Raw genomic sequence first — 27223 nt, 5'->3', positions numbered from 1 at the left:
TCTTCAAATCCCATTAACTCCAAAGGGTTGAACATACTGTGTGTATTTAATTATAAAGAATTTACCAGATCTCTGAACTGGGATGGAGAAAAAAAATCTAGAGAGGATTACATATTGTGAACTAATATGAATGTTTGTTAATGGACCTTTATTTACATTTTCTATCTATTAGTATTTATTCAGTGATAAGTATGCTAGGGGTCTTTCAGGCAGGTATGATGAGATCCTTGCCCTGAAGAGCTTAAAACCCACATTCAGAAATATCACAGGGCTAGCTGTTAAGGAACAATTTGTTTTATTTGAAGGAACTATCAAGGGTCAGACTTCTAAAACTGGATTGCAAAGGTGCGCCAATAACTGATACAGAATTTGGCCTGCAGAACCTTTATTACGGGCGATGAGCCATGTGAAGGAAGGAACCCAACTTGACTTTCAGAATCCAGGTTAGGTTGGTGGGTTTTTTTTGGCAGGTCAGGCAGAAAGAAAAACTTAGCACATATGATATGGCAATCTTTGAGAAACATTCAATATGGAAGCCCACAATGCCCATCACTTTTCAGAATACAATGGCACTTAAGAGAACAATGGGAGCTGCTGGGCTCTGAGTTCTTTTGAAAACCTGGCTCCTTCAATTGTAGTCTCTCTCAGAATTTGACTGCTTTTCAAGGTATCTCTAGGGATGGGAATGCAACAAACAATATACACTAATGAAGTAGTATGTTTGTTCTATCCCTTTCCCTGAACCTGTGTCTATCTTCTCTATTTTGGCTGTAAACTCTTTGTCACCAAAGGGATAGGGACTATGTTTTTCTATATTTGTACAGTGGCATAATGCCCTCCCCTCCCTTCTTGGTTGGCCCCTAGGTACTACCATAATAAGCACGAATAATAAAAATTGAGTTGTATTTTTCAAATTGACAGGTTTCAGATAACAGCCGTGTTAGTCTGTATTCGCAAAAAGAAAAGGAGTACTTGTGGACCTTATAGACTAACCAATTTATTTGAGCATGAGCTTTCGTGAGCTACAGCTCACTTCATCGGATGCATACCGTGGAAACTGCAGCAGACTTTATATACACACAGAGATCATAAAACAATACCTCCTTGATGATCACTTTAGATAAGCTATTACCAGCAGGACAGTGGGGTGGGAGGAGGTATTGTTTCATATTCTCTGTGTGTATATAAAGTCTGCTGCAGTTTCCACGGTATGCATCCGATGAAGTGAGCTATAGCTCACGAAAGCTCATGCTCAAATAAATTGGTTAGTCTCTAAGGTGCCACAAGTACTCCTTTTATTTTTCAAATGCAGCCATTTCATTCTTAAAACAGAAATAAATGTGATGCAAACATGCTATTTACACAAACAAAACTTCTGAGTTCCAGCAATCCCAAAGCTTTCATCCTCACAACGTGGAACAAGTGCAGTGAACACAGAGGCAAGTTCCTACATCTAACCAGCGAAGCTAGCTCAGGTTAATCTCTCAAAGTGAGGTTCTTTGGTTGCCGTTGTTTTGTGGCAGAAGCAAGTATTCCAGCATGCCCTGGCCTTTGAAGAATCCACAGACCCTTACCAAAACAACAACAACAACAAAAAAACAAAATAAAAAGGGGGGGGGGGGAGTAATTTTCTGTTTCCTGGCTAACCGTCAGCACTAATGGTGATGCATGAATTGCAATAACCGATAAATATTGCTCTCCTCAGCTCCCCACTTTACAAAGCAAAAGGAAAACACTGTACTGTTCTTGGAGCCTGATCCAAAGCCCATCAATGTTGTCTTCCCATGGACTTTGAATTAGGTCCTCAGTGAGCCTGTGCTGCAGTGGTCCTCATTCAAGCCAGGTGGTTCCTGGGGGAATAGCACCGACCTGGCTTCCTGCTGGATCAAGGACATGAAACTTCTGAAGAACACTTTTATTTAAAACTCCCCACAAAAAACAAACAAAAAGAAATGCAGAGCTAAGTTGGCCTGCCTCTCCCCACTGCAGGGAATCTCTCTCACATATCCTGATTATGTTTTTCTACCCCACTTGGGAGTCCGTATGCCAAAAATCAAGTCATATCAGCATCTTCATTTTTCCTGTCTCAGTCAGCTTAATTTTTGTTGGCACCAGTGGTTACATTTACCAAATTATTTGCAAGCTCTTATACTACTATTTCTACAAGATGGAAGAGAGCTCTTCTGGTGCACTGGTTTGGGATCTGAAAGACAAAAGACATATTACAACTTACCTGCCATACTAGATGCTCCACCTGATTCTATAGCCTTTGAGCAAGCAATCCTTGAACTTGAGAAGTCTGCATTTTGGCCCACTGATACATGTTTTGGCAGAACTCAGTTATTTCTGTCAGAGTGAACACCCCAGACTGACAGCTATGCAATTGCATTGCATGATATAGTCCCTTCATTTTTAATCTGCACTTCAGCTGACAAAGTGATTCATGATTAAGTAATTGAAGAGAAAACTCACAGGTTAAGTAACCCATGCTAAGAAGAATTAATTCAAAGGGATGCCATCTTCCCCAATACTAGAACCTGTTTCTACAGCCCACAGTCTCAGGGCCAGGCCAATATTCTGATGCTGCAATGGGCCATAAACCTAGCCTAAGTCACAGACCTGGCATTGCAACAACTCCTGGAGTCCCTGGTGTAGGAGGGACGTCAGGGCAGGAGGGAGACTGGTACTCTGGTGTTTTTCTGTCTAGTAATTGCTGCATTGAAGAATAGGCTGCACTGAGTTGTGCTGGGACTGAACTGGCCAGATATCCTCCAGTACTGGGGGGGATGGGAGGAGTACAGAAAGATGGCGTAAAGACACCTTAGCCCCAATCCCTCTTGAATGCACCAAGTGGTGCTCCAGCAGATCTGAGACTCTCTCCACTATATACTCGAACACAAACCAGTGTAATTTTTGATTCCTGGTGTGATGTCTATTCATCAAATAGCATCTCTAATTTGCAGAAAAGACAGTTTTGTCACCATTTGTGACCATTCAATTTCCACTTCTTGAAAGAGACAGGTGAGGTAATATATTTTATTGGACCAGCTTCAGTTAGTGGACATAACAAGCTTTTAAGCTACGCAGAACTATTCGTCAGGTCTTATTGGGATATGAGAGAGAGAAGATATTTTACTGGACCAACTTGGACCTGAAGAAGAGTTCTGTGAAGCTTGAAAGCTTGTCCCTTCCACCAATGGAAACTGCTCCAATAAAACATAATACTTCACCTACCATGTCTCTCTCATATCCTGGGACCAACATAGCTACAACATTTCTAATTCTTGTGGAATCAGGAGAGGATAAGTCTTCAAAGAGTTTTTCTGAAAAGTACCTACAACTAATACAAAGGAAATTATAATTTTTTAAATTAAACTTTTAAAAATTAGGATGAAGAACATTTTCAGAAGTTAAACCTACAGTACAATGGGCATCCTGGAAAACTTGCTTTGTTAGCATTCAGTAGGTGGTGGTATCTGTTTACTTAGGACAACTGGAAAGATTTCAAAAGTGACTTTTGTACATATAGAAAAATTGCGTATTTTACTATTTGGAACACAACTGAGAACTACTTTAAATAAATATCCTGTGGCATTCTTATGGGGAATCCTCGCAGGAAACCTATACAACATGACATAAGAACATTTATTTCAATAGATAATGGACCTAAAGTATTTTAGGAACTGTAATGCAAAACTGTGATATCAAAAGAGGTTTCCTATAGTGGCCTGCAAATAGGATCCAGTCTTAAATCCGAACAGCCAAAGATTTTCAAAAGTTATTATAAAGTAATTTTTAAACTAAAAGAGTTACCTTTAGCAGTCAAATTCACCAAACATTCTCAGAAGAGTTAAGCAATAGAATTTTGCTTTAAAACATGAAGATTTCTGCCTTGCTAAGAAGTGAAAGTGGTGAGTTGCATTTCTAGCATCCAAAGGTTGGTATCACCCATTTATTAGCTAATCATACTTTCTAAATAGTAGGGGTGCCAATTTTAGAACAAACAAACACCAAAGTGCCCTTTATATTACAATACATATTCAAAAAGTAGAGTCTCTTCCTACTTCACTGCAGTGGCAGAAGTCAGAGCCGCATCACTGGAGAGAAAGGTTAAATGCAAAATGTCAGACTTTGGGCTTGTCTTCACTATGAGGGTAAGGTGACCTAAGTTACGCTACTCCAGCTATGTGACTAACGTAACTAGAGTCGACATAGCTTAGGTCAACTTACCCCAGTGTCTTCACGGTGCTGAATCGATGGGAGACACTCTCCGGACAACTTCCCTTACTCTTCTTGAAGAGCTGGAGTACTGGGGTCAACCAGAGAGCACTCTGCTGTCAATTTTGCGGGTCTTCACTAGACCTGCTAAATCGATCCCTGCTGCATCGACTGCAGCAGCATCGACCGTCCCGCTCTCCCTGTAGCGGAGACCAGCCATTTACCTTTTTAGTCCTCCCCAAAGGAAATAACTGTGGATGGAGTGAAGGGGAGCAGGAGACGACCTGCCCCTATTCCTTGCAATACCAACCCCTCCTTACCCCTGAATCTCACTGCTGTTATAGGTATTCAGGACCACTGAGTACTCAGGGATGGGCATGCCATAAAAAATGTAGCCAGGAGTGTCTGAGGTGCTTCTAAAGAGAAGGAATAAGATCAGATAAGTGCTTTCCCATTTGGTACCGGGTATGAAAACTGCTATATACAAATAATCATAAAGGGCAAAATTCACCCTTATGCAGAGATCTAGCACAAGGCTTATGCACCACTTCAATCTTCAACATAGGGCTAAAGTGGCACTTTAAGCCATTTTGCTCTAAACGTCTTCAGCTCCCTATACAACAGCAGCAAAAAATACCGAGTATAAACAATATATATAGAAATCTAATGAAGTTCCACAACAAAATCATGAAGTGATGAATACTCTGTTGAAGACCATGCATATTATGCCGGCACTTTCACATCACAGTGCACTGAGCCTTCAAGTATTTCCAGTGGATTCCAACGAAAATCTTGGGCCTGATTCATCACTGGGTCACTCCAATATTACATCATTGATGCTACACAATGACCTGAGCATAAAACTGGAACACCACAGTGGTGTATCATTCCCCTAATGTCCACAAAAATTGTATTTATATCTTTTAAACAGATTAATAATAATATATCCAAAACAAAACCAGAAGCTTGAGAATGTTTATTTGTACTTAGCACATACAAGGAAGATCAAAACAAATATTAATGATAGCATTTGTAAACAAATATACTTTACAAAGTTATATACTATCAAATTTGCTCTGAAAAAACGCAGGGTTATCCCTATTTACAAATGGATGCTTATTAAAATCAAGTTTAAAAAAAACCTACCAGTTTAAGATATCCCAAATATAAAGAATATTACTTATTCCAGGAAACTTCAAAAGGCCAAATAATAAGGCCAAATTAATAAGAAAATATGAATAAAGATGGCACTACGACTTTCTGAGTAAAATATAGGCGAGTGATCAAAGTACCAGTCACGCCTCTGTAAGGGCCTGAGTCTGTCAAGTGTACATCCAACTTCGCAGAAGTCTAACATCTTTTTTATTTATCAGGACCCTCTGTTTCCCCTTCCCTCAAGTACTACATTGATTACAAGCTATTTCTTGAATCACCCTCTTGGAGAAAAAATTTCAAAAGGTAGTTTTATGCTTCCTTATGGTTTACATTCACGATTTCATTTAAAAAAAAAAATCAGACAAAAGACAGCAACACCCATTATCAAGGCATTATTTTTTAACATTCCTGTGTTCATAGCAGCAAATACTACCTTTAGGCATAGTATGCAATTTCTCATTGGTTTAATCTATAAATCTGAGTAGTAATAGAGTAATCTATTAAATTTAAAATTGTAGTGTTTTCCCTATACTTGTGTTTAAAGTTACATAAACACCGGTAATTTTATTTTGTGAAAAAAACCTTTGATTATGTCAAAAGGATCCCTTTATCACTGGCCATTTAAGTAATTTTTAATTACAAAAGTGAGTTTTGATTCTGTTTTTCATTTATTTCACATCTCCTGTCCTTGTATCGGTTCAGAAACTAAATTTCTGATCATTCATTTTTTAATTGGGTTAATAAATTAGAACAAGCTGATAAAATAATAAGATGCGGTGTGTAATATTTTAAAGAAACATGCCCAGAGTCCCACAAAAATATGATAAATTTAACAATTTACAAAAATGTCAGAACTTGAGCCACAGTGAACTCTGACCAGTTTTCACAAAACTTATCAGATTTTTACAAAAAATATTGAAAATACTTCTTTCAAGATTGTCCGGGAACACTAGACAAGATGACCCTACAGATTAAGACACACTTTTTACACAATATACTTTTAACATAATGCACAGACAGACAATGCTTATGGAATGTAATGATCATCTAGGATGGTAGGTGAAATTAGGATGACCCAGTTTCTCAAAGTGTTGTCATGAGTTTATCTTGGTACACCATACTTTGGATTCCTCCTAAATTCTTCTGGTTCTGATCTTGGATATACTGTAAATTGCAGTCATCTCCACTTGTGGTTGGTTTCCAATATGGCCTGTCATCATGGTAGGGTGGCCTGTACCATTTGCACAGTTATTGGTTAGTGAGAGGTGGAAGTAAATTTTACAATTATGAATGCTATACAGTAATATGAGTTTATCAGATAGGCTCTAAAATGCACATGAAAAATGATGGAGAGTGAACACCCATGGAAGGGAGTGGTGGATAGAATCATGGGCTTGATGTAAAGCCCACTGAAGCCACTGGGAGTCTTTCCATTGACTTCAATGCACTTTGGATTAGATCACATGCACAGCACTTTTAGAATCTTTTCTTTCAAATGTTAAAAATAATCATGCCTGAAAGCCACTGAATTTCCAGGGGAAAAGAGTTAACTGCAGCAAGGCTAAGTGGCTTTGCCAAATGAGCAATAAATGCAGAATCATGCAAAAAAGTTGAACTAGTGGAAGTACTATTTCCCAAAGGCTTAAAAATTAAAAACACAGTAACATCAATGAAGCAATCAATCATCCACCCATAAATACTGCCATTTGCTCAACGCCCATGGACTTAGTTACACATCCACCCTGTTAAACCAAACAAAACTTCTAGTTCCTGCAGCTAGAATACAAGTTTGGGTACAAATTCACTCTGAACCCTGAAAAACAACTAGGAAGAAATATGTTTTCCCTAGCGTACTGGTATAGGTAACTACTACCATCACCACACTCTCCCAAGCTTTCTGAAGGTACTATGTACCAAATCACCATAAATCATTTCAAGAAGCAGTTGTTTTAAGCAACATGATGAAAAGTGAATAAAAATAATTGCATAATGCCAGACATACTTCTGTATTAATACATTGAAGTTGCTCCAATTTTTTTAAACATTCTTTCTTTGTACGCTACCAAAGTAGGCTGAAAACTGTGAATCTAAAATTGAAAGCTAAGTTTTTATTTTTTACTTGAAGGGAACCTCAATAATAAATCTAAAAATTACACAATGACCACTAACCTCAGTTAGATCTTGGAAGAAACTTCAATCCTATAAGATTTTAACTGAGTAACAACAGAACAGTTTTACTGAGGAGATTTTATGGAGATAAGATGGAAAGTGATTCTGCACCTTCTTATTTTGGAGTTTACATTATTTACAAAACAGAACAGAGTATCCCACCAACATCCTCCCCTTATCTCTTGTCCCACCTCAAGTCCAATTCTGAAAGCCCAGCTGCGGGAGTTATATGAAACCAGGGCTTGATCCTGCCAGGGGCTGAGCACTCTGACAAATTTACCCAACCTCTTAAACACATGCTCTAACTTTTATCACTTGAGTAGTCCCATTCACTTCAATGAGTCTACTGACATGCTTCAAGTGAAAGCATGTGTTTAAATGCTTTGTTGGATTGGGGCCAGCCTGCTCAGCACCTTTCAGGACTCAGCTGACAGAGGGCCTGCAGGATTGGTCTATAATGTATCCCTTACAGACTTAGCTTTGCAAAAGCCATTTTTCGTATTTTCCTGTAGCTCTTTGCAATGATCTTAATCTTCACTGAAGAAAAAAAAAAAGTTCTCTTACAAACTTTTTAACACACTGCTCTGCTTATTTCAACATTACTCTGCCTAAAGGAAAGTTTTAGGCTTTAAAAATATCAGAATTAACTAGACTGATATCATAAATGGAAATTCTTTTTAGAAAAAACCCTTAAATGGTTACAAAATCTCTGTAGATGCAGCTACTCCCTGGTAACAGGAAACTGGAGATTTTTGAACTCATTCTGTGTTAAAATCAACAGGAGAGATTTTGAACAGTAATTTTATGTCAGATTCATTACATATTTTAAAGCTTTTTCCATAAATGTAGTTTTGTTTTTACCTTAACATTTATTTTATTACCAGACTCTCTAGCAATTTTGAGATGGAGATAAAAAATCTGCAGATCCACCTGAGAAATACTGTGTCTTCCATCACTACGCCCTTTCCCTGCTTCTTCAGTCCCATAATCTCAGAGCAGACTATCCCTTCTTCCACTTTACAGCCTACCCTTACTGCTCACGCTCACCTACACTCAGAACCGAACTCCACCTACCCTGTGAAAGAATTGTTTTATCTAAGAATACTAAAATGAAGAGGCAGGAAGAGGGGATAGATGAGAACAGCAATATTACACACTCAAGGTGGTGCCAGTTATATATGAAAGTCCTAGACACTGTCTGGCAATAAAATAATACAAGTCAAAAAGAGTTATATTTACCTGGGGAAAAAGCACATAAACCACGCTGATTTCAATTTAGACTGAGTTTCTTCCAAACTTGTTTTCACTTAATTCCTGTCTGATAGCACTAAAATTTAAGTCTTTATGTAGTAAGATCAGCCATATTCATAGCTATACAGATACTGAATTTTCAAGTGGTAGTTTTAAAATTTTGTGATTTTTTTTTTTGAATCTACCAATCTGTTAATACAATGTTCAATAGGAAAGCACTATAATTTTCCATGTAAGCTTCTGGAGTACAGAAAAAAGTCGCTGTACATTGAATCTGTACATTGTTGATTTAAGCCCACGCTGAAAGGACATGCTCCACTGTCTTCTCAGATTAAATGCTAATCAAAGTAAAATTCATTTGACTAAAAATATGAAGCACCTCCCTGCCAGACACACAACCTACAGAAATTAATTCAAAAGGAAAATTTAATCCTAAAATTTTTTTCTGAATAATACATTAAAAATAAATCTAAGCAAACTATCAACTTCCTTCTAATAAGTTTAATAGACTTAGAATATGTCAAAGCAAAAACTGAAGTGATTAACATATATCACCTCATAGTCTCATCATAGTTCTAATTCAACAGGTTGTTTAAAATAAAGAAGAAAAAAAATGATCCCTCTCATACAATGGAGAGAGCTTACCTTACGTTCACAGGAGTATGAGGGTGCCAGTGTGGTGGACCAGGATGTATATTAGGGTGATACTGTGGCTGGAAATAAAATATTAGCTTTGATTATATCATTGTATCGCTTCTTAATCTGATTGCATTTGATTAATTTTCTATGGAGCTCTTTTTAAAGTGAAGAGTTGTCCTCAATTACATCATCCTCATGTTACAATTGCCTGCATTGTTACTGCAATTTCATACTTCCATTACCAGTTGTACCAAAAAATGATGAAGGACCTGTCTTAAAAATATACCAAATATCACAACTGCAGCTGTTGACAGACGTGAGCATGAACTACTACCATGGAACCGACAGCGACGTCTACACTTGGAGCTGGGGGTGTAATTCCAGCTCTTGTGCTAAAAATAATGCAGCAGCCGTGGTACCACAGGCAGCAGCACAAGCTAGCAGTCCAGAGTAGGTAGCCACAGGGTTCAGGCGGGTTTGTACTCAACATGGCTAGCCCATGCTGCCATTTGCTTCTGCCCACACTACACAACTATTTTTAGTGTGCTGGTTAATGACAATATGTCTACAGAAGCTGAGAATCACACCTCCCAGTTTCAAGTGTAGACATAATCCAAGGGACATTGTTATTCGTAGAACAGCTCTGTACAGTGTAGTCTGTCATAGATTGAAGATAGCAGTCAACCAGGGATATCAGCACTACCTAGGGATTTGAAAGGCAAGATTCAGCCTCGCTCCCGTGCTACTCAACATGTGCATGGGGCCTTTTGGTGAAATGATCTTCAAGTCTGGACCTTTACGAAGCCCTAGCATGAGCTTGGTCACAGCTGAATGAAAGTGAGGAAATGTTTTTGCTGTTCCCTTTGGAAAGAGGTCACAACCCACATTTTTGCTCTGTTGCATAATTTCAGCATATCTGTTGTTTGCTTGAGAAATGGGTGAAAAGCCATTTTTAGTCAGATTTTGGAGGGAGAGAAGGTTTATTACAGCAGTAAGGTCCAGAAGGACAACACCATGCTGATGACATTTCCTATGCCCATTAAGCCCTGATGAGACAGTGACAGTGGAACAAAATCACTATGGAGGTTTTAAAATTTTTTAATTGAAAAATACATTACAATTAGTTTCTCATACATGCGTTCACTCTGGATGAAAATGCAACCTGCTCCCACAGCAGCACTGAATGCGTCTGTGAAGTATATGAAACAAGAGTGAGATCCTCACTTCCACTCCAGGCCTGTTACCCTGGTTACAAGGGAAGGAATGGCATAAAGGGGCTGTAAAAACCCCCAACCCAGCCAGAGGAGGATTCCCCCTGGTGTAGACACCATGGAAGACAACTGTACGACTGCCTACTGCAGACACCTACTAAAAAGCCCTGGCATAGGAGGTGTATTGGGGATGGACCCACACAATGCAACGCTGCCAAAATTCTGGGTGGTGCTGTGGCCCAGGAGGCTGCCATAACTTAAACAGGCCCTGTAAGGCTGTCTAAATGATTGGGGCACCTTTCTAGTCCCCAGAGCTGCCCAGAATCAGGAGGGAGCAAAAGGTGTCATAAAGAAATAGTCTCCCCACTGGGCTGCAAATTCTGTGCGGCAGCAATTAGAGAGACAGAACAAAATTGCACCACAGGGGTATGAAAGGAACAAATCAAAATAACAGGGAAGAAGCGGGAGAGAGGAGAAAATGAGTCACCTTAATTAGAGGCAGCAACAACTTTACAGCTAAAGTAATAAAACTAAAAAGTCAATATTCCCTTCAGCAAGTGTTACTCTTACCTGGTAGTTATGGACTTCAGGATTATTTTTTGCACTAAAATAAGACAAAGAAAAAATAGCTGTTCTGTAATTAAAACTGACAAAAAATAAGAAAATGGATCATTTCCATGAATGAGTTTGCTATGTGGGTGAACAAGATTGAGAACTTGATCCTTCAACTGGCTACACAAAGGAAAAGTTCTATGCCTGTGTGGAGACCCTCTAAGTCTAATGAGGATCTGGAGAAGCACAGACATCCTCATGGAGCCAGTTGCAGGATTGAGGCCTAAACTTCTCAGGAATATTGGAAACATGTCGGTACCAGGACAGATGTGTCTTTTCAGGTCGTCGTCTAACAACAATGAAAACATTAACCCATCAGTCCTTGAAAATTCTGTAATGCTAGCAGTCCATTTTAATAGTAGTTAGAGAGCTACGAAGCAAATTAAGAGATCCTTGCATATTACATTTACACAAAAACAACAAAATGAAAATGACAGCTAAACAAACATCATTTCAGCCTCCCTCCCCACCCCACAGGTACAATGTCTTGTACCTTTTATGACTACTAGAGACACAAACTTCTCAGATCCTGCATTATGCAAGTACATAATTTTACACAGAGGAGTAATCCCATTGACTTGAGTGGAACTACTCACGTGTTTGCAAGAGCAAACCCTTAAGTAATAGTATAAAAATGTCAAATATTCCAGAATACCAAAAAAGTCTGCAGCAAGTGTTACTTTCTTAAACTATATTTCTTCAAGCTCGTAAGGATGCTTGTCCTCATTTAGGGCCAAGTTCATGGCAAGTTTGAACTTTTTAAAAATACAAGGCATTTTTAATTTAATCAAGTGCAAAAAAAGTGTGAAAAATTTCTAACTGGAGAAAACCAACATTTTTCCTCCACATTTCTGAAATTGATAAGACAAACATGGGCAAATTAAACAAAAAACAAAACAGAAAAAACAAACATAATAAACCCCACCATCCATTCCCTGGCTAACAAAATAAGAAATGGCAGCTCAAAGACCAATTTTTAAAAAGTTAAAAGCACCTGCAATTAGGGATTCATAATTCAAGTACCTTCTTCACCATAACTGTACTGTTGCTACTGTGACATTTCATTAAAAAAAAAAAAGGGGGGGGGGGCAACACAACTGCATAGCACAAATTAAGAGCTAGAGAAGTTAGTGTGGTTCCATGTACTCCCGATTTCACACGATTATGAAGTGACGATGAGTAAGTTACCACATGAAAATGCTAATTTAATAACACCTCTAATTCAGTTTTACGTAGCACAGTGCTCTGTTTTTAGAGAGGTATAACAAAATTTATACCCGACGTTACAAATTCAAAAGCATTAGTAGTCTGCTCAGCAAAGGTCTGCTTGTACCACAGGGAAAATTCAGGGGCAAAGAAAAGACTATTTATTTTAAACTTACAAAGCAGCAAAGATAGTGTTAGGTGCTCAACATAATGACACAAGATCAGAAAGAAAATAAGCGCAATTTTGCTCCTACTTTCAAAGGACAGAAATCCACTCAGACAAAAATAAAAGAAACAAAGTTTCGTGCTTAGCCCCTGATCTTGCACTGTGGTCAGCTAGCACAGGTGCAGGATTCCGTGCTAGCCAACCCTGATGCAGGAACAGGGACTTAAGACTCGTTGCCAAACCATAACAATGAACACGCAATGAGAATCTGGATACACTTACCACAGTTGTGCTGCCTTCACAGGATTGCTTGCTTTAAAGAAAAAAAAAGAAGGTTAATCAACATTTACTTTTGAAAGAGAACTTACTGTACCGTAACTGTGGTTCTTTGAGATACTGTAGTCTAAGTGCACCTCATATATGCAGGACAGGAATATTTTTTTTTTGAGTAGCAGCATCTGACAGGGCTGCGCATGTACCTTGTGCTCCCACATGAGGCAATGAAGTTGCAAACCTCTCTCTGTTCCCTTATGATTCAAAGCTAGTATTAACTACAGACTCCAAAAAACGGAGATAGAGGGCAGGTCATGGGATCAGCACTGACCCCACAGTTACTGTAGGGTAAGTAACCGTTCTCTCTTCTTCAGTAGGTAAGTGTGGATCCCACTGTAATTCACTGGCAAGCAGTAGCCTCTTAGGATGTTGGAGTGAGGAACATTAGCTGAACCAAACAATGATTGAAGAACTGGTCTTCTGAACTCTGCCAGAGCCCTGGCTGCCATGTCAAGGGCATAATTTTTCAGAGAAGTCAGTGGGTTACTCCATGTTGCAGATCTCAGAGGCAGGAACATTCCTGAAGCAGGCGGTAGATGCAGCCTGTGCCTCCGTGGAGAGTGCCTTGATGGACAAAGTGACCAGGTTGCCAGCCAGCTGATTGCAGGTTGAAATTCACTGTGTAATTCCCTTGGAGAGTCTCTCTGATGAGATAGCATGGCCTTTGGATGTGCCAGAAATGGCCAAAAAGAGGTGTGTAAGGGTAAGGGGGCGGGGGGAGCCAAAATGGATCAACCCTAGCAAGGTAATACAGTATAGCTTTAATTACATCCAAGATATGTAATTTCTTCTCTTCCAGAAGTGAGTGCAGCTTTGGGAAGAAGACTGGTCAGGTAATGGATTAGGATCAGGTGAAAATATGAGACGGAAGAATGTGTATGGTGGTCTGGCCATGAGAGCTTGGAGCTCACAAGCCCTTCAAGCTGAAGCAATAGCCAGCAGAAAGACTGCCTTGATAGTAAAATGTTGCATGGAGCATTCCAGTGCAGCTCACAGGGAAGCTCCATGAGCTTCAGGAGGATGACACGAGATCCCACAAGGCAGACAGGTCTCTAACTAGAGGACAGATATGAAGGAGGCCTTTAATTAGCTTCAACATCATCGGGTGCAAGAAGATCGAGTCTGACTGTTCTGGAGCATGACTCGCTGATTCTGTTGCAAGGTGAACCCTGGCAGTACTGAATGCCAGTCCTGTTTCAGGATCAGCACATACGTCAGGATCTTTCGGTCCAGATTGTTTTGGGCTGCCCAGTGGAGAATTCTCACAGTGGAAAAAAGTCTTCCTGGTGCAGAATTTTCCTGCTGTGGGGAAAAGGGAGCCGTCTCTGTCAGTAAGGCTCAAACAGCCAATATCCAAGACAACAGAAGCAACGACTGGGGGTCTGGGTGTAAGATCTGACATTGGGCAAGCTGGGAGGTGAATGGAAGGTTGCATGGACAACTGCAGCAGTCTGACAGCTGAAACTGCCTCTGCCAGCAAGGAGCTTTCAGGATGACTGTAGCCTTGTCCCTCTTGGTCTTGGACAATATCCTGGAAATCAGGGGACTTAGTGGGGAGACATAGAGAAGTCCTCGAGACCACTGAAGAAGAGAATCTGGGCTCATGCTTCCCTTGGAGCAGAAGTTCAGGCATTTGGTATTACCCCCCGTGACTGCAGAGGGTCCAGAGGAGAGCAACAAAAATGATGAAAGCTTTAGTAAACCTGACCTATGAGGAAAGGTTAACAACACTGAGCATATTTAGCCTTGAGAAAAGACAACTGAAGTGGGACCCAATAACAGTCTTCAAATATGTTAAGGGTTGTTATAAAGATGATGGTGATCAGCTGTTCCCCATGTCACCTGAAGGTTGGCCAAAAAGCAACGGGCTTAATCTGCAGCAAGGGAGATTTAGGTAAGATAGCACGAAAAGCTTCCTAAACTCTATGGGTAGCTAAATACTGGAACAGGCTTCCAAGAGAGGTTGTGGAATCTCCATCATTGGAGGTTTTAAGAACAGGTTGGACAAACACATGTCAATGATGGTCTAAGTTTAGTTGGTCCTGCCTCAGTACAAGGGGCTGGACCTGATGACATCTCAAGGTTCCTCCCAGCCCCACATTGCTATTATTCTATTCAGTCTGATGGCTCTCTGTTCCAGGATGCTCATATGTAAATTTAGTTCATTCTGATACCATGTTCCTGGCATCTGCAGGTGGTTCAGGCAGGCATCCCATCCTGTCCTTGAAGCGCCTATGATAAGTACAACAGTTAGGGAGAGAGCAGAGAATGGGATCGATCCCTTTCCATATATTCATTGGGAGTAGCCAACCAAGAGAGCTCTTGTCAGACTTGGGGAGGAGCTATGGCTTGGACCAGTGTGGCTCCCAGCTAGATGCCAAGGATCTACCCCTTCGCCAGAAGATGAAAGATGAGAGGGCTTCAGGTAGTGATACGGAACACAGGTCTTGCTCTAACACTGAATCCTGTTCTTCCTGATACTCTGTGTCTGGCCAGAGATGCTGAAGGGAGGAGGGACCTCTTCCTTGAGCACAGTTGAGTCTGGCTTCTCGATGCCCAAGATGGTGGACCCCAGTAACCCCAATAGGGCCATAGTAGTAAGAATACCATCCAATCCTGTGCCATTCCTGAGGAGGTGGCTGGGGCAGAGCCCTGTTGAGGAATCAGGTGAGCCTCTCCATGGTGTCAGCCACTGAGCTGAGGGAAGAAGGTTCTCTACTTGAAGATGGAGAGAACATATGCCTTGGTGATAGTGAGGAGGAGTAGACATCTTGTAGTGGGCTCTCTGCCCTAGAATTTGTACCAGTATTGGCAGGTGCTTCAGCACTGATGGCTGTTCCAGTTCTCCCCTAGGCTCATCCTCCATGGTCAATGTCGACACTGAGGGGTGCAGTTCAGAGGCAGTGTGTTGTTTCTCCTTATGGGGGAACACACTGACCTTTTCCCCAGAGTCTCTGCCTCTTTATTTGAAGTGACTCCTCTCCGTGTTGGGGGCGACTGTGCCAGTTCCTTTCTCGGTGCTGTCTTCTCTGCACTGGGTTTAGGCGTAGCCTGTCTGCTGGGGGAACCCTGGATGACATTGGCTTGTCCACTAGCATGACCTTGGAGCTCATCTCCTGAGGATACCTTCATGGATTGTTCCAGAAGGTGGAGTTTGAGCTTCATCTCATGTCCTAGGGGAAAATGGCAGGTACACAGAGCACTTGCTTGGTATGTGCAACTCATCTAGACAGAAGAAGCTCCTACTGTGTCCCCGCTGCAAAATGGACAGGGCTGTACAGGGTATATATACGGGGATCAGCACGGGGTGTGTGTGTGCGCACCAAGCTATTGATACTGGGTTCAGATGGATTGATATGATTGCAGCGGTCAAAAAAAAAAAAAAATCCAGGTAATCAAAACAGAGTTCTGAAGAATTTCTGAAGGTTTTTAGAAATGTAGCCAAAGCTAAGAACTAGGTCGGACATTCCACAGGTTTAGTGCCACAAGCAGTTAGAGGGAATGAGAGTGTGTCACGGCCACGCCGCCCTTTATACTGTCACTCAGGTCCATGAGAAGGCACAGGGTGCACGGGCAGACTTTGCTACTCAAAAAAAAAAAAATACTGGTCTCACATGCCCTGAGGTGCATGCGCGCCTACAATGGGATCCACACTGAGACAGACTCAGAGAATGATAAACTACCCCCGTTTTTTAAGATTGTTTTGTAGCTGACATAAGCACAGTGGAAACAAAAGATGAGATCAGTAGCCCCCTAGATGCACACACACAGAGAAGTACCTCTAGATGTGGTTCTCCCCATTCCCATGCAGAAAGGGAAAGGGGAGAAAGTCAAAAGTGTTGCCTCCCCCACCCCCCCACATTCCAAAATCACAAACCATTTACACAAAAATAATTGTCCGATGTAGCTCCAGGTTTGCACCTGCAGCTGAGCTTGCAGGTGCCCGGGGAACGTATAACTCTGGCTGAGGATGGGGGAGAAGAAAAGACACAGGAAGGATGGGAGAGGATGCAGGAGACACAAAGGATAATACAACAAAACTGACTCAGGGAAAAAGTTGCTACCTTTGATTTTTCAGCTGGTGACTCATTCGGTTATGCTCGTCAAACTGAGCTACAATTTTGTTTGGTTGTAATATGGTCACCTATACACCAACAGAAATTCTGAAATATGCATGTGTGCTCATTAGTTTAATGAATATGTATAATTCAAGTGGGTTAAATAAAAGCCCCACCTTTAAACGTTGAATGCCTTCGCGATGGATACCGTTTGCTGGGTTTTCTTTCAAATGTACTAGTTCTGCGTAACCTGGACCCATGTGTTGCTTGATACTCTGTTCGACCACTAAAAAAAAAATTTTTTTTTAGTTAGATAGAGTGACTTAACTCCACCCTTACTTCGTGCTTATCAAACACACTTAGAGAAACCAAGCTGCTTTGCAAAGAGTAATAAATAAATAATCTCAGAACGAACTGGACAAATCTTGTATTTTTTTGCTGTGTCTTCTTGCACCCTCAAATAAATACAAATGCCCAGTTATTTCATTAAATACCTGAATCTGAAGCGTGAACCCAGCCTTATGAAGTCAGATCTGCTAGATTTACTGTTTGCTGGTATTCGCAGTCTGAAGAATGCATGGTGTTCCACTGCACATTTCCACAAATGTTTGCAAGTTTTTGCATTGTCTAACCGGAAAACAAATGTGTGCTCTTGTTCTCTGCCCTAAATGCAGAAACAAAAACTTTGGAAGTTGGCAAGCACAATATTCGTTAATGGCTAACACAAAAGAGAAATGGCCTGACCCAACAAGGCGCTGAGCCCCTTCCGCTTCTGTTGGCCAACAAAAGTTGAACGTACTCAGCCCTTCAATGGATCAGGTTCCGAGTAAGGGGGGAAAAATTACCTGTTCATCATCTTCTACAACCACAAGTGTTAATTTGCTCTTTTTGAAGTCCATTTTAGTGATTTTAGGCCTACACATACAGAAAATAAACAGGCATTTTATAAGTTTAGGATATTTAGTTAAAGAAAAAACAAACAAAATGTATATAAGAGGGTTTACAATAATGAGACATCTGACCTCATAACATATTTAAAATATAAATATATGTTTAACAAATCACTTTAGATTTCATTGAAACATAAATTGACCTAGTCAGAAGCACGTATCATAATCTATTTTGATATTGCAGAATCAACCTCCCTTCTTAACTCAACCACGCTATACATTCAAACCAAGCCAAAACTCATTATTTAAAAGGGGAAGGATTTCAGCAGTTAACAAATAGGGATATAAAGCAAAAAATGAATTACCAAAAAAATAAGCCTATTTTGTTTGCTCCTTCAAAGATCAATATGCCTGTTGGCGTAAGTCCAAGCGCATAGTCACATCCATCTCTTCCCTACAATCAAACACATGATGGAATAATCAATATGCAGTTACTAGCACAAATCTTAATATTAATATGGTAGTAACTCAAAACTTTTGTTATAAGACATAATACCAAAGTCTGTTTGCATGTTTTAATAGTAGAGAATTATGACCTATTTATAAAGAGATGCACATTCTTCTATTTACAATCTCTTCCACTCCCCACAGAAATAAAATGACAATATAGGTCTTACCTTAACAACATGCATATCTACACCATACATTTCCAACCATTTAGCTTTGTTCAAGTAGCACAATTCAGCCTGTGCTGGGGTTTTTCCCCTGTAAAAATAAAATGGAAAATGTACTTTAGTTTGCAATAGAATACTTGCTTACATACAGTATAACTCCCCTTTTCATCCATTACCCAGGCTCCCCTGCCCAGGACCCTGACTCTGCAAAGCACTTACATACATGCTTAACTTTATGCATGTGCTTAGTCCATCCCTGTTCAGCAAAGTATTTAAACACAAGCTTAATTGCTTTGCTATGTAAGCAGGGTCCTACTTAGAGGCTTAAATGCTTTCCTGAAAGAATACACACAGACTCCATGCCGCTGAATTCATACACAGCAGAACTTTTTCATTTTAGCCATCCTGCATTCTTACCACCGAATGCAAATCTCCTTTTACCCAGTCACGTAGACTTGATAAAGTGATTGGTTTACATTTAAATGCTGCCAGTTACATGCAAATGCAATCTTAATTTCTACAAAGAAAGCGCATAACTGGCTGGCTATACAGCACGCCAATATAAAAACTATTTCTCCTAAATGTTGTGCCACCGCAGCGCCGTCACTGATGATGCCCCACACCTCCAAGTAGCGAAGTGTTTTTCAAAACGATTTCAAAACTCAGTCTCTTTCAAAGCGGTTAAGGAACTGGGAATCCTAAATATTTTTAGGGGCCCTGAAAATCTCTTGCAAGTAGCGGCCGTTGGTCCACGCCTGCACCCTGGACTTCCCAGGTATAAGGGTTGGTGCAGGCCGCCTGCCTTTCCAGCTCCTTGTCTACCACGGATCCAGTCATGAGCCGAAGCAGAGGGGAAGAACTTGTAGGTACAGGTAAGTAACCTCCATTTCTTCTTCAGGGCCAGTCCCTAGGTGTACTTCACGTGTGAGTGATTGGCAAGCAGTCCTCAATAGGAGGCGGCAGTTGCAAGGATGCAGGAGGTATCGATGTCCGTAACAGTGCAATTCCAAAGTCTGTGTCAGCAGAAGAAGCTTGAACCAGAGTGTAATGCTTTGTGAAAGTGTGTATGGAAGTCCAGGTTGCAGCTTTACAAATGTCCAACCCAGGCATTTTTCAAAGTGACGCTACAGAGACTTCCTGTCCTCTAGTGGAATGGACTCTCACCCCATCTGGGTGACCTTAACAGCATCACAGTGCAAGAGGCCTATTGGTATCTGATAGTGAGGTTCTGCTGACCTGACCAGTTCAGTGTACTGCAACTCATTAATGTCAAACTGTATCAGCTACGTGTCATGTAAGGTATAACTGGAAAATTAATAACAGAGATAATTAATATTCTTGCATGGTGTATATAAGGTAAACACCCAAGAGACAATATGAAGGAAATGTGGAATTACAGTGTGTTTACCAGGCAGGTCTGGGGAGTGGGTAAGAAAGTTTCTCCCAGACTAAGGATAAGTTGATGCCTCCAGCAGGTGTAATAAAACTTGATTAGCAATCACTGGCAAGTGGCCATTCATTTGCATTGCAAAGAGCAGGAACAGATCAATTTGCATTTTTGAAAAAAAAATTGGAGAGAAACCAATATAGGACTTCCTTCACCAGACTCAATGTCTCCTTTCTCACAGCTTGAATACTTTATTTTATTTTGAGGGGCAACCATCAGAAGAATCCATTTTAAAGGTTAACTGGATGATAAAAGAGAGGGTCAAAGAACATCGAGTGACCTTTCACTTAAGGTGACAAAGGAACCGAGCACTTTGAACTTTGCGGAAGATAATGACCAGAGGGGTAGGGCAGCCATCTAGTTGGTAGGGAGCATGGTAAGAATCTTATCTTGACACAAGATGGTAGTTTTGTTAGGTCTTAGCCTCTAAAAAGTGTTTTTCACTTTTATTTCCTTGTAACCATTTCTAACTCTATCCTTTATACCTGAACTCACTTGAGATCCTATCTCCTTTGGCTAGCAAACTTGTTTTACTTTTTAATCTAAACAAACTCAGTGTTGTGTTTGAATTGAGGTGATTGTTAACTCCACTTAAAGTGATAAACTATGAAGTTTGTCTCTTTAAAGGAGCAAATAAACCTCATTATTCCTCTGAATGGTCCAGGAAAGGGCTGGATATTGCAGAACACATGATTTTTGGAAAATCTGGGACAGGGGATGTTGGGGTTAATCTTGCCTGGTGTAACCAAAAAGCTGGTGGACACCTGTAGTGTAGCAAACAGGCTGCTGGAATCAGAGTTGCTGGTCCAAGGTTGCTTATTATACAGACACTCAATGCATACTTCTATGCTGGCTGGGAGCATCCAGATAAGAGAATTACAGCAGCAGAGCAATTTAAAGCACCTATGGTTACAGAGCAGATGGTAACGCAACCCTTCAGTGGACTGGATTAGACCCCAGAATGTGACGATGTGCCAACTGATAGAAAAGGAGGATACAACCAGAAATCCACAGAGTATCTGAGCTGATATCACTTCTTCCTGTGTCCACTCTGCTAAGCAACAAATAGTCTGGGTGATTTCCCAAATGGTTTCTTTTTTTGCTGGTAGAATGCCAATTCTTGTCAGACATCAAGAAAATGGCATCTCCTTCCTCACTAGAGGCATTCAGGAAAAATACCAGTAAATGAATTGATTGGTTTATGTGGAACTCAGAAATTAGCTTTGGGATGAACTTTAGGTGGAGGTGAAGGGATACCTTTTCTTGATGAAGTATAGTGTATGGTGGGTTGGGCCATGAGGCCCTCAACTCACCCACTGGCCAATGTAATGGCAACCAGGAAGGCGACCTTGACAGACAGGTGGGACATTGAGGACATGGCAAGTGGTTGAAAAGGTGGCAACTCCCACTCATAATTGGGGATGAAATGCCTCCTGAGACTGCCCACCAGTGAGTTCTGAGTGCCCGGGAGGTGCATCACAGAAATTGTGATGTGATTCCAGATGCACCATAAGTTGACTGCCCCTATGCCAGCGGTTCTAAAACAGGGGGTCGGGACCCCTCAGGGGGTCACAAGGTTATCACATGAGGGGTTGCAAACTGTCAGCCTCTACCCCAAACCCCGCTTTGCCTCCTGCATTTATAATGGTGTTAAATATATTTTAGAGTGTTTTTAATTTATAAGGGGGGGGTTGCACTCAGAGACTTGCTATGTGAAAGGGGTCACCAGTACAAAAGTTTGAGAACCACTGCTCTCTGTGCACTGCAAAGGATTTTACCCCTCGTTTGCGGTTATAGAAAACAGTTGTCTTGTTGTTTGACATTATCCAAATGTTATCAGGATCATATGAGTGGGAGGAATGCACTGCATGCCTGTCTGACTGCACTTGGTTCCAAAAGATTGATACGCATCCCAGCCTTCCACAGTGTCCATGCATCTTGTGATGTGTGACTGCCCATGTGGGCTCACCAGCCTATGAGGGATGCCTCCGTGATTATCATCATGCTGGCTGTGTACGTGTGCAGAGGGCAGGGTAGGGGGTAGGAAAGGGACTCCAATGCACACAATTTGGGGGTTCTGAGTGAAGCCCTGACATTGACTGGCACTGTCATGATGGTGTTCATGCTGTGTGGGGCACATATACCAACCAGAGCCAGGCTTGCAGACAACAGAGTTGCAGCCTAGCAAATGGCCTTACATATGAGCAGGAGGCCATGTGACCGAGCAAAGACAGACCGATCTGGACTTTTGTTCTGGGTTGGGAATGACTTGGTTTATCAGACTGCTCATGACTAAGAATCTGTTTGCAGGGAGGGATCTTCCTTGCAGTCAAGTCCAGGGTCATGCTTATAATGTCGATGAGCTGTGTGGGAATCAAAGTACACTTTTCCATGTTTATGCAGATTCCTAAGGATGCCAGCAGGCAGAGCAAGGACAAAGTTGCCAACTGAACTTCCAGATGGGATCTGCCGGTTAGAAGCCAGTCGTTTCAAACCAGGAAAATGTGGTAGCCACTCATCTGTGCTACCACCACTGAGAAGACCTTGGGTGCTGTTGTCAGACACAATGGGAGTCCTCTGAACTGGGAGTGTTCCTGTCCTAAAAGAAACCTGAGGAACCTTCTGTGGGACAGGTGAATGTCCACAGGAAAATAAACATCTTTCTTGTCGAGAGCTGCTCATCATACGCCTTTTTTTCCAGGCAGGGAATTACTGAGGCCAACATAACCATGCAGAATTTTAATTTGTGAATATAAACTCTGACTTAGGTCGAGAATGGGCCTCCATCCTCCCTTTTCCTTGGGAACTATGAAATTGTGGGAGTACAACCCTTTCCCTGGATGCTGAGGTGGAACTTGCTCTATAGGTCCTCATTTGAGGAGGATCTTCTCATGAGAGCAGTCCCTGTATAGGGGCCAGAAAGAGGGCTTCTTGAGAAGGGGGAGAAAGAAATTTGATGGTCGCTAAAGTGGATGATATCTAGTAACCACTTGTCTGCTACAGCCCTCCAGCTGTGGGCAATGTATGCTAGGCAGCCACCAAAAGGGGAATTTGGGAACAGACAAGGATGGTATCATTGTTACGTTGCAACTCCCCAGAGTCCTGTCAAAAGTAGCCTTTAGCTGGTGGAAAACGCTGAGTAGCTGTCATCGAGGGATGGGGCTGCATACCCTGGCCTCTAAATTCTTGGATGCTTGCACGGCTGTTCATGTGGTCATTGGTGTTAGAAAGGCTGGGGAAAAGGTCTCAGCTTACATACCTGTTTATGATGCTTCCTTGGTGATGCTGGCAGAAATCCAAGTGCCAGCTCATGCCAAAGTTCCCATGTGTGAGTTGAACACTGATAAATACATAGCTGGAATCAGTCTGGCTCAACTGTGCATTAGCATTTAAAATAGGTATTAGAATTACAAGAATGTGTTTAGACTTTACTGAATGCTTGTAAGTTGCTGCATGCATTAATCTCACTTATAACATCTGTATCCCATACTGGGAGGAAATATTTGAGCAGTTGTATTGTGAACCTCTGTGACTGTTAATCACCAGACAGGAGAGAGACATTAATTAGTGTGAAGGGCTGATCTTAAACAGAAGGTGTTATGTCCTTCCCAAGAGGCAAGCTCCATTGACACCAGACAGACTATTGTTTGTTGTTCTGCTCTCTCCCCCATAAAGATGAGTCATGCATGTGGAATCCTCCTCATCAGCTGAGTTTGCAGCTCAAGGCACAGGGTATGAAGGGATAAAACCCAGCAACATAGGTACCTCTATGCTGCTTGGACTCTGGGAGGCAAGGTTTTTTTAGGCATAAGCAAGAGACGGCCAGCTGCTTAGCCTGGGTTAGCCCTAAAGGACAGAGCTTGTTGATTTATTACCTTTTTAAATTTAAGAATACAACACACACACCTGCTTTAACCTTGTAAATAACTCTGTTGTCCCCCCCACTAAAATAAATCTTTAGATAGTTTATTATAAGATTGGCTACAAGTGCTGTCTTTGGGGTGAGATCTAAGGTGCAATTCACCTGGGGTAAGTGACCGGTCCTTTGGAACTGGAAGTAACTTGGGTATTGCTGTGACTCCTTGTGTAAAGGGCCATCTATCACAAAGGTACACTTATCTGGGGGGCGAAATAGATTGGACTACCCCAGGGGACTGTCTGGGACTCCATATTAAGGCTGTTGTAGTGCTTGAGGAGTTTGCACTTGATAATTGGTTGGTGAAATCTAAGTATACGACACACAACCCATTTGAGGTTTTTGCCCTGCCTCCTAACAGTCTGCCCTGAGGTTGATACTCATGCTCTTCAGTCATTGCAAGCAGCATTACATCCTCTTTGGGGCTGAGGTATAAATGACCAGGGAGTCACATCCACCGCAGCTTGAAGGGAGGTTTTAGCCACGAGTCTACCTTCTTCAGTAAGGGTTTGGAATTGAGCCTTGTCCTCCTGGGGGAGTTTTAACTTGGAATTCCAGGAACTTTGTGCAGTTCATAAAAAAATATTTTGCTAACAGGACCTGGTAGTTAGAGATTCTGAATTGGAGGCTGATGGATATAAATACCTTCCTCCCCAGAAGGCTCAGGTGTTTAGCTCCCTTGTCCGCAGCAGTGGTTTTAGGGCGTTGCTATCTGGATCCTTCCATGGCTGCTTGTACTGCTAGGGAGTTGGGGGCTCAGTGGGAAAACAATAATTCTGCCCCTTTCCTGGGCACAAAGTAACACTTCTCAGCCCTTTTAGCCATAGAGATACAGGTTGCTGGTGTATGCCATACCATTCTTGCTGGTTCCATACTGGCCTCATTCACTGGGAGGGCTACCTGATTGGGTCTGGGGGGCTGCTGAATATCCAAAAGTTTGTGCTGCATATCTTGAACGTCTTCTAATGGGATCTGAAGTTCTGCTGCCGCCCTCTGCAATAGTTGTTGATATTGCCTATGGTCATCAGGCAGGAAGGGTGAATATGGGGCAATTGCCTCATCAGGTGAGGAAGAGGATATGCTTGTTGGTACCACCTGATCTGGCTCATCATCTTCCTCCTGCACATATTCCTGAGAAGCAAGATGCTGTTATCAAGGAGGAGAGGGACATTGTGCTGCTCTTGTCAAGTGCATGGATCTGCGTGTCATGCATAAGGATCCCCCGCACACCAACAGGGCCACTATGAGGAGTCAAAGGCTGGTTGGGAGAGGGTGGTGGTGGTGGTAAGGCATTATATACAAGAAATCTCTTGGAGGGTAATCCTACCTGAGCCCAGGACAGGTCCAAGAAATTCTTGAAGTCCTGTCTATGCTAACCTCCCGAGGTAGGTGATGGTTCATCCTGGACATAGGATTCAGCAGATGAGAAAGCCAGCTCAATTAGCAGTACTGTCAATGACAGGGAGGAAGCTATGGCTCCTGGATAGACTAGGGGAGTAACTTCTCCTTGAGGTGGTTCCTTTTCTGGGATCAAAACGTAACTCAGAAGGATTGGGTCCAAGAGTAGAGGAGATTGTGGGCCCACAAAAATGAAGATATCCTCCAGGGTAGTGTATGTCTCAGTCTGTCCTGATGTTCTAGATGTTCCAGTTGTTGGTTTTTGCCAGATCTGCTGCCACAAGAGAGTGGTTGGTGGATCCCTATGGGGCTGGGCTGATTCTGTCAGAGAAAGAGTCCCATCTAGAGCTCTTGGTTGGTACAGATGGTACTGGTCCTTTGGCTTGCTAGACGCCACAGTCAGCTTCAGTGTCAGTTATTCCGTTTCCATTACCTCTAATTCTCTCTTACTCCACTGGATTGCTGCCATGTAACTGGTTACAGTGGCAAATAGCACAGTACTACTGCAACAATCCAGACTCTTAACTGCTCCGAAGTTTTAGAAAAACTGCAGTGGCTAATACAATCTTCACAATTTCCAAAAGTCAAGTTCCCTTTGACCAAAGGAGGCTCAATATTTTGGGTTTAACATGAAGATTTCATCCTCATCCAAACACCCCCCCCCCCAAAAAAAAACAAAAAAAAACCAGTGTGGGAGGGTTGGATTTAGGCTTTTGGTTTGATACCAAATACCTGAAATCTTTGAAAGATTGAGTGTGTGGACAAAAATAGATCTCTGAAGGTGCTACCTTAAGTGAAGGAGTCTTGCTTGCTTAAGTGAAGGAGTCTTGGAAGGCATGAAAATTCTCACTTGTGGAAAATGAACTCCTTGAACACAGGTCAAGGAGAAAAAATGGAGCCAAAGTGCTGAAACTTACAATTAACTTAACCACACAACCCTGTCTGATGTTAATGCCTGCCACTTTTTTTAAAGGGGTTCTAGATGTTTCTAGAAAACCCCTAAAACAACACACATTGAGACTGTTTGATCCCAAAACGGGGGTCTATGCAGCAATATTTGATTTTGGAGAAGAAACTCTTGTGTAACTTTATTATAACTGACACCACCACACAGGTACCATACCTGCACTCTTTCCATTTCTGAAAGATATCAAATTCCATAGCTTCAGTCTGGTTTGGTGTAAATCTGAATTCAGACACTAGTTCTGGTGTGTGTTCTGGGTGCTCACACTCTCCAAGTTCAGCTGGAATCATTCAGAAAGCCAGAAAAAAAGTCACTCTGTCATCACAACATTAAAAACAACTTGCTTCTACAAAGATATTTCCATATCCCCATTTAGCACACCTACTGAAGAAGCTTTAGAATATACATTTGTCGTTGTCATCTGTATGAGTACTTAAGTTCTGCCATCTCAAATTACAAATCAGACTAGAAACTCTGTAGGAAAGTTTAGGACACAGATTCAGAATTCTAAACACATGAAATGCTGCTACTTCTTGCATTTAAGGGATTTCCAGAGGACTATAATTTCAGATCAAATGCACTACTTTTACATACAAGGTTATTCTGCATTTTCCTTTAATTGAAACATATTTTTTTCATCACTAAGTAGTGTTTCCCATGATCGCATATTTCTTCCCATATTGTATATATGGAAATGTAAAGATACAGTAGCTAGTGTCAAGAAATTGATTATAGCATTTTCTAAAACCCCAACACTATCATAATATTCATGTCTGTAGTATATATTTGGGAAGAGATTTTTTTTGAAGGCATAGATTGAGGCTGGTATTGATCCTGCAAGGTGCTGAGAACCCTTACATTGAACTAAGAACCCTCCTGAATTGAGCCCCTACCTCCTATACACTGGTGAGAAATT

The 27223-nt window shown here is 41.5% G+C and overlaps 1 protein-coding gene across 9 annotated transcripts in view; it reads right to left on the bottom strand.

Annotated features, from left to right (window-relative positions):
- Positions 1–27223, bottom strand: part of EPB41L4B (erythrocyte membrane protein band 4.1 like 4B) — a 246854-nt gene that overhangs the window by 104619 nt on the left and 115012 nt on the right. For 8 of the 9 annotated variants that reach the window (XM_073332653.1, XM_073332656.1, XM_073332654.1 and 5 more), the window contains 9 exons: positions 26467–26587; positions 18586–18673; positions 18274–18362; positions 17864–17933; positions 17513–17682; positions 17195–17304; positions 12910–12940; positions 11214–11247; positions 9439–9506 (listed from right to left, as the gene is read on the bottom strand). In XM_073332653.1, the coding sequence (XP_073188754.1) occupies positions 9439–9506; positions 11214–11247; positions 12910–12940; positions 17195–17304; positions 17513–17682; positions 17864–17933; positions 18274–18362; positions 18586–18673; positions 26467–26587 (781 nt within the window). Of the gene's footprint in view, positions 1–5179; positions 6605–9438; positions 9507–11213; positions 11248–12909; positions 12941–17194; positions 17305–17512; positions 17683–17863; positions 17934–18273; positions 18363–18585; positions 18674–26466; positions 26588–27223 lie in introns of those variants that run through there. The other variant, XM_073332662.1, reaches the window with a different exon arrangement.

The sequence above is a fragment of the Lepidochelys kempii genome, chromosome 2 (genome assembly GCF_965140265.1).
Source record: "Lepidochelys kempii isolate rLepKem1 chromosome 2, rLepKem1.hap2, whole genome shotgun sequence".
NCBI classification, from domain to species: domain Eukaryota; kingdom Metazoa; phylum Chordata; order Testudines; family Cheloniidae; genus Lepidochelys; species Lepidochelys kempii.
The sequence above is the reverse complement of the archived record's forward strand: the minus strand, read 5'-3'. Positions and strand labels throughout refer to the sequence as shown.